Raw genomic sequence first — 18,637 nt, forward strand, 5'->3', positions numbered from 1 at the left:
CTTCTTTTACCAATTAGTTGATTCAACAGTGTTTTGATGTTCAAATGTTTGCAAAAAAGCTGAATTGTTCTCAAAAATGTTTTCCTTCACTGTTGCAACAAATTTAGATCGGAATAACTCCCTAGGGCAGGGACGAAGGAGCATGTGAAGCAAGAGAGGCTGAGCTTGACTAAGAAATCATTGATATTTACCAGCCCCTGATATGTATTTTAATTCGCATTATATCAACACATTATGAAGGTAAAAAACTAGCAACCAATATAAAAATGCTCAAAGATGCCTACAAACATGGTCCGTACTGTGTTATTTACTATAGGCACCTACTTAACATTTACGCATAATATACTTATCTTTAAAATCTGAGCTTCACTAGAAATTTTGAATCAAAGACGCCACTGCCTTAGGGACGAAATCCAGCCTGTCTGTAATCATTTGGGTATACTTAAAACATTGTTTATTAAAAAATAGTTCATTGATAACCTTAGCGTGTCATATGTAATGTGGAAACTTCACTAGTCCATTAGAATCAAGTCTAATTTTATATACTATAAACTATGAAACTGTACTGTATGTTTCCTGAATAAAAGAAAATAAAAATATGTACCGGTGAAGATTCTGGAAGGCCCAGAATTCTGGTTCTATTTCACACACAGAACTGCAATCTGAATTTCGCTCGGGAACGAGAAAAATAAGTATCATACCATTATTAAATTATGAGTAGGTAGATGCTATAATGATATAATAATTTAATTAGATAGTTTGATTATTTATCAATACTTTATTGATAAAATCTACTATATTACGTTCCACTGTAAATTGTCACGTAAAAGGTTTTTTTTTTTAAACATGATGAGATGTCAATCTTTGTATTAAAAAAATTCAATGACCTTTAAATAATTAGGATCGCGTGCAACTCATCGCTTATCGTAAACAGTAATATTATCTTAACAAATTTAATAAAAAATCTTAGAATTTACAGGAGCAGAATTATTTGCAAAAAACCCTTTTCATCAACATCATTGCCTTTCCGTTCATAATGGTGCACAGGGCACTACATTGGTACACCAATCGCAGCGTTTCTTGATTTTTTTGTTACATGGAGGTAATATGATCAGTCTTACGCTTCGGGTGCCCGTGCGGGGACTATGAAATATTCTAGTGTAAAAACACCCTTTTTTTTATCAATCAATATACTTCATAAATGGTACATGTTTTTTTTAGCCTATTTAAATCCACTTTTACACATCTAGTAAATGTTAAAACTGTAACTCTCAAAAAAAGAGACTAACTCTTACATGACTTACACTGTTATAGTTATTTTTTATTAGAATTTATATAATTTTGAATATACGATTACATGAGAAAAGAAATAAAAACTTATAGGATATAAAAAGAAAAACAGAACATTATAATACATTGATACTAATTAAAATTAAATGCAGTTTTTAAACTTAACAAAAAAAATCTTTAAATTTACTTTGCATCTATTTATTGATATGTTGGTTTTAATAGTTATTAGTTTATTGGGGATATTATTGTAATTTTTGACACCTTTGAAGACAAAGCTATTTTGAAGTCAACCATGCCGGGAATCGAATCCGAGACCTCTTGCATAGTAGGTAAAGGCGCTGACCACTACGAGGCATCGTCATACTATTACAAGCGTCACACTTGTAAGGTGATGGTGTTTAGGAACTTGATATAAATAAAACAACGAAAGAAATTACTCGTATTTTAATAATGCACTTTTATAATGTTTACTTTCTAAATGCATTCAATTAATTAAACTTAGTTAATATTACTTTTCTTTAAGTTTTATTGTAAAAAAAAATAGATATTACACAATTATGAGTAGTAAGTTCAGTGTTTTTTAAAAAATTTATTTGACTATCAAACTAAGCCAAAAAGTTGACTAAGTTGATTTAAAAGACGTCATTTAAAATCATTTTTTTTTTTTTTCAAACATTTTAGAGAAACTTTGCGGTATATTTTAATGCTCTAAATTTTCTCATGTAAGAAAACATTTTTTGAAACCAACTTTAATATGTATTAAAATAGCATCTCATGATTATAACTGTTTTTAATCCGATTCAAATTAATGATATTTGGTTTCCAAATCGTATTCAATAGAAAAGAAGATGAATTATTTAATTTTATAGTTAATGAAATAAATAGCATTGCTGATAAATATTGACTCCTTGAAGTGCGGTATAAGTCGATGGAAAATTATAGATCAAACTTGATGCCTCTTCTGATATTTCAGCAAATTTATGATTACTCTTTCTGGCTTCGCTGACGAAAAATTCAGCAAAATAACTGTTTGCTTTTACGGCGTTTGAAGTATGGGTAATATTTTTGTCGGTTACCCACTCGTATAGGTTTTTTTCTGGGTGGAACTGAACACCATAAAATGGATATCTAAAATAAATGAAAAAATCATAATATTAATTATTTAACCATAATGAATAATTACAAAATGAAAAACTTGTTGTGAGTGTTACGCTTTTATTCAATTAAATTAATACAAGTATGGTTTCTGGAAAGCACTCTACCTCTCGACGGGTGATACAAAACTAGTATAAATACGGAATATTTTTAACTAATCATAGAATCCATATAAAAAAAACAAAGAACCCTGCTTTAGTATCTACCACTGATTTATTTGTTTGTTTTTTTATATAGATGAAAAGTGAAACGGATATCCGATATCCGGCCTATCTCACCTAATTTTATTATTCGGCCGGATACCGGATAGTAGCTCAATATCCGTCGGATACTTATTTATTAAACTGCAAAAAGTTAACTAAATCAACGCCACTAAATAGATTTATTGATATAGACTGTGTTGGGAAAAAAAGTAATATTCATTATGAGAAAAATTTACTTTTGTGTTCAATAAACGAGTACACGCTAGAAAAAACACTTATTCCGCAAATAATATTTTTTTATCAAATATTATTTTTTAATTAAAAATACATGTAAGTGAAAAAAATCAAGCGCAATGGATGATATTATCTATCTATATAAACTTATAAACCGTACTGATAATGTACGAAACTCAAGTGATCAATTGATCAATCAACACAGTAAAAATATTTACCCTTTTTTTATTATATGCCCATTACAAATGGTGAGAGAAAACTATGAGAGAAATTCGATATCCTATATCAGATATCCGGTATCCGGCTTAGGGGTTCACCGAATATCCGGTATCCGGCCAAACCACTATTCGTTTCATCACCAATGAAGGTTCTTTGATTACACTGTTAACAATATTATGTAATATTCGCTTTGTATCTCCCGTCGATGGAAGGAGTACTCTTCCGACACTATAATTGTATTATTTTTATAAAATAAAAGAGTAACACTAATAACAACTTTTTAATTTTATCAAAAATCATAATGAAATATTACTGTGTTAAAATATGTTGTTACTTGTTTTACATTAATATTTACATACGGATTAGACTTATCTTCGAGACATTTTACTAACTACTAAAATTAAAATCACACCGTTTGCCAATAGTAGTAGGGTTTTACTTATTGAATACAATGCCACATGCGTCAATCCTGATATACATTTCTAGTTTTTTCCACATTCTACATCTTGTCATACTTGATTCGATTTTGTGCTTTTGAGATGACCAGATTTGAGATTTGGGTTCACATGATCATAAAACGTGTTACTTGCCGTTCTCGTTCTGCATGCAAGTTGGAAATATACAGGATGTTCTTTAAACCCTGTTACATCCGAAACCACAATGATCAATATGGACAAGAAGACATATTCGCATGTTTTAAAGAAATATTTAGGACAAAGATTTTTTTTTAAATAAAATATTAAAAAAACAAATGGTTGCTTACTTCTGCAGGGGAGAAGTGAGGGGAGCGCTGCGCAGTATCAAACTCTCCCCTCTCCCTCCTCGTTTCTGCCCTGTAGAAGTAAGCAACCATTTTCTTTTTTTTAATATTTAATAAAAAAATATTCGTTCTAAAAAAATATTTTAATGTGCCAATATGTCTTCTTGCTCATACTGATCATCGTGGTTTCAGATGTGACAGGGTTTAATGAACACCTGTATAATAATACATCTTCTTCTTCATCTTGAAGTAGATGCAGGGATCTGTTTATTACAAAGAAGTCTCCTGGGATACGGAGCTCCAACTGTCTACCCTCTGGCATGTTGTTTGCTACCACGTGTGGAAGTCTGTTGGCTTCCATGCTCTCCAAGTGGTTGCGCCAGAATCGTCTCCTTTTCCTGTCCCATCTCGCGATATCTTCTATGTTGCAGGCTTCACGTATGCCACTTTCGTGTTCAATTTATTATATTTAAATCAATACGCCAAATTTTAGTTCAATACTTAGTCTTTATTTTAAAATCGTCGCCTCAAAGTTTAGTCTAAATTTTAAATGGCGTAATGGTCGAAAAAGAATTATATTTTAGTTACATAAATTTTTTAATTTATTTTTTAATAGAAAAACCATTAAAAACGATGATTTTTATCAAATTTATGTTTTATATTTTTTTATTATTGCGCGATTTTTAATAAACATTCGTTTTAAAATGGCAAAATCGTATGATTTATTCATTTTTCGTGCGTTTTACATGACGACATCCTTACGGTCTTACCTTTGACTGCATTTTGTCTTATTCAATCTGATGTCTTGTTTCATCGTGTTTTTTTTTCATCCTCATCTCTTCAGTGAAGTTTTTTATGAGATCCCAATTTTGTGCAGTCTTGTGAATAATTGTGAATATTTCGTAATTAGGAATATTGCGTGATCAGGAATATTACTTAATTATGAATATTGCGTAATCAGGAATATTGCGTTATTAGGAATATTGTGAAATTAGGAATACTGCATCAATAAAAAAGAATTTATACTAACGTGCGTGATTCAATTGCAGAAATAAATTTCAACCCGTTTACGTCATAATTCTCTGAGATTACTTTCCATTCGTTATCAATGTCGAATTGAGTCAAATTCTGTAAAAGAAAATATTTTAGAATAATGTTGCATAAAACATAATTACATTTTGAAATAATTTGATATTCATTTAACATTATGTGCTTCTTTGTTTAAACAATAACAATTTATTTAAAAGCCGCCGTGAATTTTTTATATATATTTGAAAAACTTTCTTGTTATTAATTATTATTTTAGTAAAAATTCATACCAAACACTTTTTTGTAACCACATATTATTTTTTTATTCCCGGCGGGTTACGATGTTTATGTGCACCCTTATCAAGGTATAATTTAGAAATAAATATAAACTTATTTCAACATAAATCTAATACGGATGATTGCATCCGCATTAGAGTTATTAAATATTTATCACATATAAAAATATTTACAAAAAATTATTAAAATTAAGTCTTAGTGTCAAGTAGTATTTTGTGTTTGTGAGAGGGGTTGAAGTTCAATAGTTTGTGCTTGTTTTCAGAAAACTAGACAGAAGTGTGGATTATAGAAAATACATGTGTGTATTTTTGAAATATTATTTATCGCTCTTTGAATTTCTAAGCTGTGTAATTTCAATATTTTATTTCCAACGTGTAGAACCCTTAACCCCGTGTCTTTATTAGAATTATTAATATTTTATAAGACATTCATTATTTATAAATAGAAACAAACAAAGGCTTTATGAAATCACAAAGATTTCAATAATAGAATGAAAGAAGTATTCTAGATTATAGAACGGAAAAAACGGCAAGACTGTTTTTAGAACTTTATGCCGCCGGCGATTGTTTGATCGGCGCACACGTCTATTATTTAAATATTGTTTATTTGGTTATTAATATTAATATTCAAATAAAATATTAAAATTAGACAACTTAGAAATCTTAGAAATTAAAAAAGCGATTCATAATAAGAAAAAAATCATTAGTAACCAAATAAATAACATTTCTTTTAGTCCACTCCTTTCTAGCCAAAAAATCATATCAAATAACCACCCCTTTAGAAACAAAAAAAGACTTGATTTATTGGCTCCACGTATAGTATTTAGTAGACATGACAAAAATAAAAAAGGAAGTAATTCATTAGTTACGTAAACTTTGACAAAGAAGCTTGGTTGCTTGGTGGAAAAAAAATAATAAATCAGTGGTTAAAAACAAAGTTGTTTTATTTATAATGAATAACCACAAAATTAGTGCTTCTAATATAAAAATTACGTTTCATTAAATTTCACTTACTTTTTCTGTGGTGCAAAAACTATGGAAATTTGAGGTCACATATTCGTTTGAAAGAATTGAAATCACTCTCTTCGAAGCTCCGCTTAACATTTTACTTGTCTCGAAATCTAAAAAAATATATTTTGTTAATCTTTAAATAATTAAATTAATTTCGGGTATAAAATACAAAAGAAATGACTTGTGATAACAATAAAAACACGGCCTGGGCTTATTACGATGATGTTCTAAACGTTCGAAGAAGATATCAATCACACCCTAATCCGCACCTGATGGTGTATGTGGCACTGCCCTGATAAAGTACATGCATATCTCCATCATATGTGTAACAGGAAGGTAAGCTTATTAATCTTTGACAGCGAAATGTTGCAGTGGTAAATCACCTTATTAATACATATTTCATGTTTACCCTGCTAGGAATCGAATCCAGGACCTCGAGCTTGGGCAGGTGAATACGCCAACCACTACAACACGAGGCGGGCTTTCACGATTTCCTTTTTCGGAATTTTCACCTGAGAGTAGCCATTGAATCAAAAACACTTGTCCAAGATTCTAGTTCTGTTACACACACATAACTGCATTCTTCGTCCGCTTGGACATTGACAGGCATACGACATAACATTTTTTTAAAACTATCCCGACAAGTATCTGAAAAGCCGTGAAAATTAAATTAATTATCGACTTCCGGACATTTTATAACTTTAAAACATAGATAGTATTTACCAGGTTTTAATTGTAGGTTCAACGCTTGTTTCTGGGAGCTGCAAGAGGCTCTGTGTTCTCTTCTGTCAGCGGAGAGATATGTAAGTAATTCAAAACCAAGGCATGTTCCCCACAAAGGAAAATATTCTCCCCCATCGTTTATTTCTCGTGCGATTTTGTAAATAATCTCTCCAGCATCTGCGTATCCATTTTTGTTTTCAAACCAGGAAGATCCTCCTGGAAACAAAACTCTGGAAAAACATAATTACTTGCCTTAATATCGTTAAAACATGTCTTCGTTGCGTCGGCGGGAAATATTTGAAATCTATAACATTAATGCTACAGAATTGATTGATTGCGTCTGTTCCTTATACTGATGGATTTTTTAAAGCTGGCGCGTTCACAATACATACACAAAGGCATTGTTTAGTATCTGTGAATAAGCTCATGGTATGAGCTATGACATCGCACGGCATTCGCATTATGAAAATAATCTCAGTCTCTCTCGCACTCAGACGCGCTTATGGGCGTGACATAACAAATTATTTATTCACAAAGTAACATAACAAATAACAAAGGATTTAAGACGTTAAATTGGAACTTTATATCAAACTAAGAACCCTTGAGCAATGGTTCGACATTATTCATGTATAATACTCTCTAATAGCAAGAATATTTGCCTCTTAAACATAGTTTCACTAATGTGAAAGATGTCGATCTCCAAAGTGATAATGTTCAGCTGCTTGACTGCTCTTCCAATCGGCATGACCAGAGGCAAGTTGGTTCTGGAAACCGGGAGGTAATACATGTGTTGTAATGTTTTTTATTAATATTTGTTATCAAAGACGTCAAACAATTCTTTATAACACCACAAAATGGCTAAATAATTACTCTACAATATTACGATTTACGATATTAGCCCTTATAGATGAGAGAGTTTTAAAAATGTATATTTCTTTTTTTTTCATACAGGTGCGTAATGACATCTTATATATTTCGCCTCACTTTTCGCTCCAAAGCAATTGAAAAATATGTTTATACTGTTATTAAATCAATGGCCTATTATTAATCTTAATGTAAATACAGGCACTTGTAGATTAATGATTTCATGTAAAAAAAAACTTTGAAAAACCCAAACGAGGCTCTAAACATTTCAATCTTATTTGAAGATATCACAACATTGTAAATCATTGTTGTTAATGAATATTTTCGTTCTTATGATTTACCCAAACGTTTTAATTTTGAACCCATAAACGTGAATAACTGTGTTAGAAAATAGAAAAAAGTTGTGGTAGAGCGGGGTTCGAATATGAGACCTTCTGACCGTGACATCAACACTACCATAAACCACAGCCCCTTTTGGTAAATTAAAAATAAACCATTGACGTTTATCTACGACACTTACATTTTGACTCGACCATAAATTTCATGATTTTTTTTTTGTATTTTTTCAATTTAACTAATGAAAAAGTTAACACTCCAGTGCACAGTTTCCCTCAGAAGCACTTATCATTGTGGGTTGTGAGGAGGACTCTTAGATCAATTTGTTTTTTAAAATCTAAAAATAGTAATACTTTCTGATTAACTTAACTTACCCATTAATTTTACTCAATATATCGTCGTAGTATTTTTTTTCTTGACCAATCCTGGAAAGAGAAATATTGGATTTAACTTTGTGTATGTGGTATGATTTAAGCAATAATATTGCACATATTACATACATGAACATATTATGTTATACGCAAAACAATAACCCCACAAGTTTTCGTTTTTAAATTAAGAAAGAGTGATGAAGAACTAATAAATAGTTTTATTATATTTTATGAATTTATCATACTTAATTCAACATTTTTAGAGAAATCATAGACTTTAGTATTTTTCGTGTATTTTGTATAATTTTTACTCCCATATTCCATGCTGTCTTCATTGATTCATGCAATCAAAATATTAATGAATTGTTTTTGAAATTTATTTTTTTTAAAAACGAACATCCTCTCTAAACACGGGCATCTTGCTCCCTTAAAATGGTAGCAACACAAATAAAAATATGTTTATTAAACATAATATTATTTTAAAGGAGGTCCATATTTATTATAAGAGTTTGTACATGGTCCGTAATTCGTCAATTTTGTTCATTAAAATAGTTCTTTCCTCTGCCAACACATGAGTGATTTTTTTTTATTTAACATTTATTTATTTTATTGTATTTTTTAAGGTAATTTAACAAAGATAGATACTAGAAAACATGTAATTTGTTGGTATTCGTCTATACTATTTTTATATGTTTATATTTGTAAAAATAAAATAAAGTATTCAGTAGACTCAAATCAGTGTTTGATTTCTAATTATAAGTTTAAATATGGAGTTCTACAAAATAAACACCAAATCAATCAATAATCAATCAATCAATATACTATTTCACATTTATATACGAGTATTGCACAAAATAGATAGAATTACGTTTGTTGTTTATTATTTTTTTAATTTTTTTTACAATATACAACACATTAAAAAATAAGTTGTACGTGAGTACTTGATAACTAAGATTTATTCCCAAGAGATTGTTCTCAAAAGTTGGGAGAATGAAAGAGATCATGAAAAATTACGATGTAGTTATTTCGGGAGTCAATGTTATATTCCCGACACATGCGGGCCATAGGTGTGTGCTGTGTTTCATTACTTGAAAACAAAGGCAGTTAAGTTCTCAATCCGGGATTTATTCGTATTTTATTGAGGAAGTTAGTATTTACTTTATAGTTTAATATTTTGTAGATTTTTTTTACCAAAAACAACTCGTTTTGTCAGATGAAAATAAAATCAATAAATCAAAGTGAAAAAAGTTACACGTTAAAAGTTTGCATCAATACAATAATTTAGAATCACTACCTGAGGATATTCTTGTAAAACAAATATCCAAAATATTTCAAATCCCCCACTTATTACATTAATAAAAAACTATGTAGGTATACATAAGAGGCAAATTATGGCATAATATAACTTTGTTACATGTACATACAGTACATTAAAATATTTGATAACCTCTGTTTTATGCATGCGTAACAATAAATATTCATATAAGTCATTCAAATATGCGTACTTTGCACAAGTAAAAATTGTATGGTTATTTTGTTCACCGACGGGCACTAACCCATAAATATGAGATTTGTAAACATTCGAACGCACTGAACTAGTATATTTATGTTTAATTGCATGTATTAAATAAGCTGGACAATCTTGATTTACTACTATTACTAGACGAACTTAAATTTTCCAAATTTTCCTAACAAATAAAAGTAAAGAACCCCTATACTTAACAATTAAAAATCAGTATTTTAACAATTTATCTAAAAAAAGGTTCCAAATTAAAGGAAATAAAATATTTCGTACTCCGAAATTAGCTGTTAGAAATAAAATAAAAAAATATTGTTTAGATTATCGTGTTTGTAATAATATTTATTTATTTATATAACAATTGTAGTCAACGCTACTTTACAAATTGTTTAACCAATTACGTAATGTAGACATACGAATCATAAGTTAATAAATCAAAAGTAGATAGCTGCTGAATTATGTAATATGTACAGAAAAACATGTATATATTTTTATCTGCAGAAACCGTATTCCATATATTGATAATATCCCACAATTAATATTTTTTGCTACTGTTTTCATATTATATTCACTTATAAAATTACTGTTCATAGTACGATGTCTGTCTTTCAATGCATATACGGTCCATTTAAATATTCAATAAACCTTGTATTGTGTGTGCGCATCAATAAGTTTTCATATAAATCATTCAAATATCCGTACTTACACAAGCAAAAATTGTGTGTTTACTTGGTTTACCGACAGGCACTAAAATACAAATATAGAAACAATATTTTGAGTTTGTCCAAATTTTTGTAGACAAGGACTGGATTCAACTCCCTGGGGAGCTGTTGATATTAACATATTACAACAGAGATGAAGAACGTTTAAGAGAAGGTAATATATAAGTCTTGGCATCACAGGGCTTATGACCTGTAAATGGCTGGTTTAAGTGGCCACTTTACACACTGTGTAACATTCACCATTCTGCCCATATTTGAACATATATATTCCTTCAATTCTTTCATCTGTTGATGTTTGTGAAGTTAAAAATCTGAAACCTTTATTTATGCGGGTGAAATTCATCTAATTGAATTATTTCACCTACATACTAGGCAACGCCTGAAAAAGTTATTTTTTTCTGGTGAATGTGAAATGGTGAATGTTACACATTGACAGGTCATAAGCCCTGTAGATGCCTAGACTTCTATATTACCTTCTCTTAAATGTTCTTCATCTCTGTTGTAGTATGTTAATATAAATATAGGTTTATTAAACATTTGAAAAGGGTTTTTCTCATAATTTTATAAGCATTTACTGACTTTAATATTTTAAAATATTCTTTTACTTTTTACAATAAATATTCCAAACACACAATACATTAAAACATAACGAAAAATAATCCCACAAAGGCATGACCATGATGGGTTTACATTTTTTTATTTCTAATTTATGGGGGGAGTAGCGTCAGATCTTTTGAAATCTGGCACTACCCCCTCCCCCCCAGGACCATCATTTTATATAGCTTTGGCTTTGGTCGTGACTGCGACCCCCCAAGCTAGACAAAAGTTGGACCTGGGTGGGAGGAGTGGTCGCCAGATAATTTTCTGCCCGCAAGGAGGTCGCATATTCAAAAAAAGTTGAAAAACACTGCATTAGACCATAAATCTTATGAAAACAAAACAATAATTGAAATTTTAATACCATATTGGCACTACTCTGGCTCCAGCCCCTTCGATGAATTTCACATAAGAAGCTGCGACAAAACTTTTATAAGTTCCTGGGTAGGCAGCCTCAATATTCGCCGAAAGCTCTTGGCTAAGGATTCCAATTATAGGACGCTCATTTTCCTTTCGAACAATCAACTTCCGTGATGAACCAAAATTCAAATTGAAAATAAGTATAACTAAAACGGATACCGTCAACAGATTCATATTGCTAGTATTCTTGATAACGTCTACTATCTTCTGCCAAAGCGGCTAACTAAAAGTCATGACACCTAATGATGAAAATAAATTAGTTATAGTAGTAGATAACAGTGCATGTTCGGGAGCTAGAATAGATAAAAAAATTATCATAATTTTATAAAATGTCTTTTCTGTTCATTCATTTTTTTTTTTTTTTATCATTTACTTTTCTCACTTGAAATAATATATGCCAGAAACTTAACTATTGAGTACTAGTACAATAAACTATTATAAAAAATAAAATAAATATTAAAATTATTATACACGTAGCATATTAATATAAAACAAATACAAATATTTTGTTGTAATAATAAATCATTAAAAAATCATCAAGCAGTTTCCAACTCAAATCTTTAAAAATTGTGAGGTAAAAACGATTGGTAAGTGAACAAAAAATAATGATCTTGTATACCTGCAAATATTACCTTCAAAAAGCAAACCTAGAACACAACATACACATTGCCGATAAAAATTTAAATTGCTGTGAAGTACTAAATGCGAATATTGTTCAGAAAGAAAAACATTTTAAATGATTTCTTGATTTTGTCATTCGATTAATTTCATATTTATTTTTGTCGTACTGTACAATGTTTGTAACATAAAATACTATTTTTGAAAATTTTATTTGCTGTTTTTTGGACAATTTATATTTTGCTCCTTACAAAATTTACGTCGAAGATTTTAAAATGAAATATTTATGTAGGTACTTATCCTTGATAAAGTTTTTTGCACGGACTGCGTATCTACCTATGTTTTTATAAACGTGACTTTTCAAAAAATAACTTTATAGCCATATAACTATTGTCAATGGTCGGTATTCTAGAAACCTGTAAATATGCTCGCGACTCGACCAAATTGCCGGATGAGAAAGAGACAGATGGATTGGCATAGAAAATGAAAATAGCAAAAATGCCGCTGCAAATACAGAATGTGTTATTGCAGGTAATTCTTGAAATATATTCAATTTTTGGAAAATTATTGCAAGTAATTTATGTTTATTATTGTATGTAACATATTATAATATGTTTTAACCTGTTTTCGTATGCGTATAGCTTGTCATTTTAGGTTGGGTATTTATAATGACAGTTTTTATTTGACAAATCCACTAGGATAATTTTATTAAAATCTATCGCGAACGAGAATTATATGTGTTTAATAGCATACAATATGAATTTAATTAAATTAGAACCATAGTTTCAATCGCCATTGTCGTATTTTCCATCGCTTAACTTAAACACATATTTGCACTCTTCTGTTTTAGAATGCGGTAGAGCCTATGCAGGTGGACGGTCCACCAGAAGACAACGAGAATAATGAAGCCGAAAGTTATATAGTAGAAAATCCTTCGTTGGATTTAGAAGTTTACGCCAGTTCATATACTGGTTTAGCTAAACTGTACAGGTTAATATACATCGCTGATCATTGCCCAACATTGAGACTCGAAGCTCTCAAAATGGCGATTACGTACGTCATGACAACCTACAATGTAAATTTATATCAGCAACTCCACAAAAAGCTGGCGGAAATGATGGTTGGCCCGAGCCTACCCGACATAGCTGCCCAATCTACCTCGCAAGATGTCCCCGCTCTAGATAACTTATGGATAGAAGCTAAAACCAAGAAAGCCGCCCTGAAGTTAGAAAAACTAGATACCGATCTAAAAAATTACAAATCAAATTCAATAAAGGAGAGTATTAGAAGAGGGCACGATGACTTGGGAGACCACTACTTGGATTGTGGCGATCTCTCCAACGCCCTGAAGTGTTACTCTAGGGCTCGAGATTACTGCACTAGCGGGAAGCACGTTGTCAATATGTGTCTTAATGTAATTAAAGTATCGGTTTACTTGCAGAACTGGTCTCACGTTTTAAGTTATGTTTCCAAAGCAGAGGGCACTCCTGACTTCACCGAAGTCCACGGCAAGGATTCTAATCAAACTATACTAACGAGATTAAAATGCGCGGCTGGCTTAGCGGAGTTGGCCACCAAGAAATACAAGTCCGCTGCCAAGCACTTCCTGGCGGCGAGCTTAGACCACACCGACTTTCCCGAGCTCTTGAGCGGTAGTAATGTAGCGCTGTATGGAGGGCTGTGCGCTCTCGCTACATTCGACCGCGCCGAACTGCAGAAACAAGTAATATTCAGCAGCTCCTTCAAACTGTTTTTGGAGCTGGAGCCACAACTGAGAGACATTATTTTCAAATTCTACGAATCTAAGTACGCTTCGTGCCTCAGACTGCTAGACGATGTGCGGGACAACCTCCTTCTAGATATGTACTTAGCCCCTCACCTGCCCGCACTGTACACCATGATCCGGAACCGCGCCCTCATACAGTACTTCAGTCCCTACTTGTCGGCAGATATGCGCAAAATGGCCGGAGCCTTCAATAGAACGGTGAGCGCTCTGGAAGATGAGCTGATGCAGCTCATTCTAGACGGGCAGATTCAAGCTCGGATAGATTCACATAACAAAATATTGTACGCGAAAGATGTCGATCAACGGAGCACCACATTCGAAAGGAGTCTCGTCGTAGGAAAGGAATATCAAAGAAGAACATCAATGTTAATACTGAGAGCGGCGATGCTCAAAAGCCAAATACATGTTAAGGTGAGTAAAGTCTAATTTTATCAAGTAAATATTCTCTATTACCCTTGTACTATCACCATATTACTTATTGGCTATCTAATGTTACCAACATTTTTTTAAATATTAAAGTACTATTTTTTCTGTGAATAAGTTTACCGCTCGGTGATTCCGAGGCTCAATCTCCGCTCTACCACAACTTGATTCCCATTTTCTGGCACTATACGACTATTTGGAAATGGCCTTAAAATTATAATGTTTTGAACGAGCATAAGATTGCTTTATTTAAAAATTGATATTGTTTGATCGATCGACTTAAAATCTATAAGTTTAGTCTTCAACATTGAATTGTCAATACCTGATGAGCATTTGTAGAAACCCGAACATGTTTCCAGAATATGATTCGTGAAAGTGGACCACAGGGAGGAGAAGCTCCCGGATCCAGTACCAGTATACCTCCGCTGAACTGAAGCATACCTGTCATAATCTGGTCATCTGTTAACCACTCATCCACAATTTCTCATGTCATGCGTGCTGTCGAGGGAATCATTGTTGGAGTATATGGATAATTGACGAGTGTCGGAACAAAGTGGAAAAATATTACATTGATATGATTTTATAATAAATCTCTGTTTTATAATGAATGTAGGTATCATACTATTAATATTTTTGCCATGTCAATCGGATACATCTCGGATCAATTGTTACATTAAACAAAATTGTATCGGCAGAGGTAAATTAAACAATTTAGTACGGTTTTAACAGCTGGATCCCCCCAATTAAGGGGGTTAAAAGCAAAAACGCCTCTGTCCATGAGCACTGTTTTTGGAAAGATCAACAAAACCAGTAGCAAAAATACAATTTCTTTTAAGTTTAATGTGCAACTTGTGCGTAGTGTACAAAATAGCGACAAGACAAATATGCACATTGAACTTAAAAGAAATAGTCTTTTCGCTATTGGTTTTCCCAAAAACAGTTATCATGGACAGTGTCGTTTTTGCTTTTAACCCCCTCAATTGTCTAGTTTTTTTTCTTATGCCTCTAATATATTATGTAAATCTGTAACGCAAGCGTCTTTAAAGCTTCTACGAATAAGATTTTTTAAAAGATTAGCTGCTCGGGTAATTTGATAATTTCTCATATGTTCTGGTCAGTTAAAAGCTTAGTATTGATTTTCTGATGCATTCATTAGTAATATTCAACTGTGTACAAAAAATACAAACAGAATTAAAAGATAAAATACTGAAATAAATAGGATTATTCTGGCGTTCTTTTCCAGTACCACAATCTTGGATTAACCAAACATACCAATATCCATAATTTTTTATTTCTGTACTTTTCTAATGACTTTACATAAAAATATATTAAATAAGAAATTCCCTGTTAAATTTAATTCATTTAATTTTTTAAAATAGATATTCTTTTCACTGTGGATGACGTGAATCTTACTTTTGGTTACTCTGATTTCCTTTGTATATCTGAAATATGTAAGATAAGTCGATCGAATGTTAATTAAAAAGGAACATGTTAAGTTATTGTTTAGTACTTGCTTACCTGTACGCTTAGTTGAAAATATAATTCAAGTTTGCTAGTGAAAATTCTTAGTGGTGTAATTTATGATAGAAATAAAAGATGAGTGATACTTAAATTCACAAATTTGAAATAACCGATTACTGGTATTCCAAATTTGTGAATTTAACTATCACTTGTCTTTTATTTCTAGAATAAAAATAAAATATAATTCATTTCTAGGTATTTAAACACAAAACAATAGTTTGTTTGTCAAACAAAATGATATTATTTACAAAAAACTGGCTGCAGTGTGCTCAGTTGCAGTAAAATTTAAAAGAACAGAATATGTTGAAATCAACCATGTTTTGAGTGTGTCCATATGTTTGTGGATAGGCTGGATTTCCTCCCTGGGAAGTTAAGATAGAAATTAGTTGCATCAGAGAAGGAAAACATTTTTGAGAAGAGTATATGGAAGTCTACGCATTTACAGAGCTCATGACCTGTCATTGACTAATTTAACACCATTCTGCCTATATTTGAACATCCACATTTTCTGAACTCTTCCATCTGTGGATTTTTGTAAAGTAAAAGAGCTGAAACCTTTATTAATGTGGGTGAGATTCACCTGGCAGAATTATTTCACCTACTAGGCAACGCTTTAAACCAGTTTTTAAATGTTTATACTTCTTTTACCAGTGTAATCAACGATATTTTGAGTATGTTTAAATGTTTGAAGATAGGCTGGACCACTTAAATCAGCCAATGACAGATCATAAAAATTGTCAATGCCTAGACTTCCATATTCCTTCTCAAAGATGTTTTCCCTCTGTGTTGCAACATTTAGATGTTGAAATTAGTTCATTTTTTTATAAATCACCACTCATGTTACTAAGTCCTGCATTGTAGAAAAGTGTTTTTTTTTTTTTTTAATTCAGCCTTAAAAACTTTTGAAAATTAATACCCATGGCTCCGTTAAATTAGAACAAATTTAAAACTCAATCCCAATCTGATGAATGTGTTAACTCATCTTAACTGATTTTTTACATTTCATAAATGTTTTTAGCTGACCAAATTATTTTATTTTCTAACAGCAGTGTGATTGAAATTTCTGATAATTCATAATTATTTGTTTTGGATATTATTTGCAAAAATACCCTATATAGTATCATTGGTTATTATGTATTCAATCCAGCTCGTCAATATATGTTTCTCTGTGTTATATATACAATATTTTGATTTCAAATGTCTACCTATCACAATTTATTAATTAAAACTTATTTTCTAGTTTTTTATTTTTGCAAAAAATGCTTGAAAAAAATTTACCAATAATATTATCTTGCGCTTCATTTTGTTAAATACTGTCCTGCCATTATAACTAAAATTAAATACCGGTTTATTTCAACTAATTTTGTTCTCAGAATATGTTTTTTTTTGTCCACATTTAATCTTGTCAGTATGTTCTGTTGTTTTCTTCTTAACATTTACACAAAAAGTCGTATTACATGAGCATTCGTACATTAATCTGTATAACATTACATATTATTATAAAATAAAATAAAAGTTTTAAGAGACAACATGGATTTTACTTAATTCTTTTTCCTCTTACCAATTCCTTTTTTATGGTATATTTTTAATGTGAACATTGGTATAACCTTAGGGTAATAACCTAACAGAGTCGCCCATACAGTGAAAAACAATTCTTCGATTATTGACCACGAAGTTAGCTACAGATTACAGCAATAGAATGGGCAGTAGGTACTTGAGTTCAGAATTGCGAGCTCTAACTGAAGCCGTCCATTACACGTTTGTTGTTAAACTAAAAACCAAATAAAAAATTTGGAACGCTTTTGTTTTGTAGAGCTTAAGGGTTTCTCTAGAGAATTATTACTCTGAGGGTATAACTGTGAAGACTCAAAAAGGCAAACCAATGCCAAATCTATTAGCCCCACTTTACATAGTTCTAACTCCAACCAATGAACACCAAAGTAACAAGTAAAAAAAATTAAGTTGCATTTGGGACATGTATCCTCAGATTTTAAAATAATATGTATAATAAAATAATAATAAATATCTCTTCTATGCATATTGTACGGACAGAATTACATTGCTCTAGTGTGGCGTGGTGACACCTAGTAACCTCGAACGCTGAAAGTTCATTCTCAATTTATAAAAATATTTTGACTGTTTGAAGGTGCAGCTTTTGAAAAGAAAATTTTGAGAAATACTTTGTTGTTGACCCTAATCCTAACCCTAATTTGTTATTTATTTTATGATGCATATTTTCACACTTTATCAGCATATTTCGAAGATTTTTCACATACGCATATTTCAGCCTTTTTATGTTGCTTAATGATCCGGTCTTCAGGGCTTAGACTTGTAGGTATGTATGCAAGCATAACAGAAATTTCAATAAGCTAACAATAATGAGGAGCTTAGGTCATGGGTCAGGAAGCAGAGCGTAATGATCTGGCAAAAAGTACCTGGTCAGCACCATACAAAGGAACTGATAAAAAGGTACTCGCAAAGGTTTGCTTTGACCTAATAAAGCTCAGCCGTAATCAAGTGAGGGTTATCACTAGAGCACT

At 31.3% G+C, this 18,637-nt stretch overlaps 2 protein-coding genes across 2 annotated transcripts; one reads left to right on the forward strand and one right to left on the reverse strand.

Annotated features, from left to right (window-relative positions):
- Window positions 1-1,719: 1,719 nt before the first annotated feature.
- Window positions 1,720-12,026, reverse strand: LOC148285349 (gamma-glutamyl hydrolase A-like). The gene is made up of 6 exons (XM_088226457.1): window positions 11,694-12,026; window positions 8,495-8,545; window positions 6,921-7,150; window positions 6,201-6,307; window positions 4,892-4,989; window positions 1,720-2,418 (listed from the first exon to the last, which is right to left on the reverse strand). Exons 1-6 carry the CDS (start codon window positions 11,921-11,923, stop codon window positions 2,160-2,162), a joined length of 975 nt encoding a protein of 324 aa, XP_088082583.1. The 5' UTR covers window positions 11,924-12,026; the 3' UTR covers window positions 1,720-2,159.
- Window positions 12,027-12,784: 758 nt separating this feature from the next.
- On the forward strand, window positions 12,785-15,900 carry CSN1b (COP9 signalosome subunit 1b). Its single transcript, XM_088226606.1, has 3 exons — window positions 12,785-12,898; window positions 13,218-14,564; window positions 14,936-15,900. Exons 1-3 carry the CDS (start codon window positions 12,851-12,853, stop codon window positions 15,008-15,010), a joined length of 1,470 nt encoding a protein of 489 aa, XP_088082732.1. The 5' UTR covers window positions 12,785-12,850; the 3' UTR covers window positions 15,011-15,900.
- The last annotated feature ends 2,737 nt before the right edge of the window (window positions 15,901-18,637 follow it).

Source organism: Micrasema longulum, unplaced genomic scaffold, assembly GCF_059751315.1.
Source record: "Micrasema longulum isolate JH-2025_06_02 unplaced genomic scaffold, ASM5975131v1 h1tg000040l, whole genome shotgun sequence".
NCBI lineage: Eukaryota > Metazoa > Arthropoda > Insecta > Trichoptera > Brachycentridae > Micrasema > Micrasema longulum.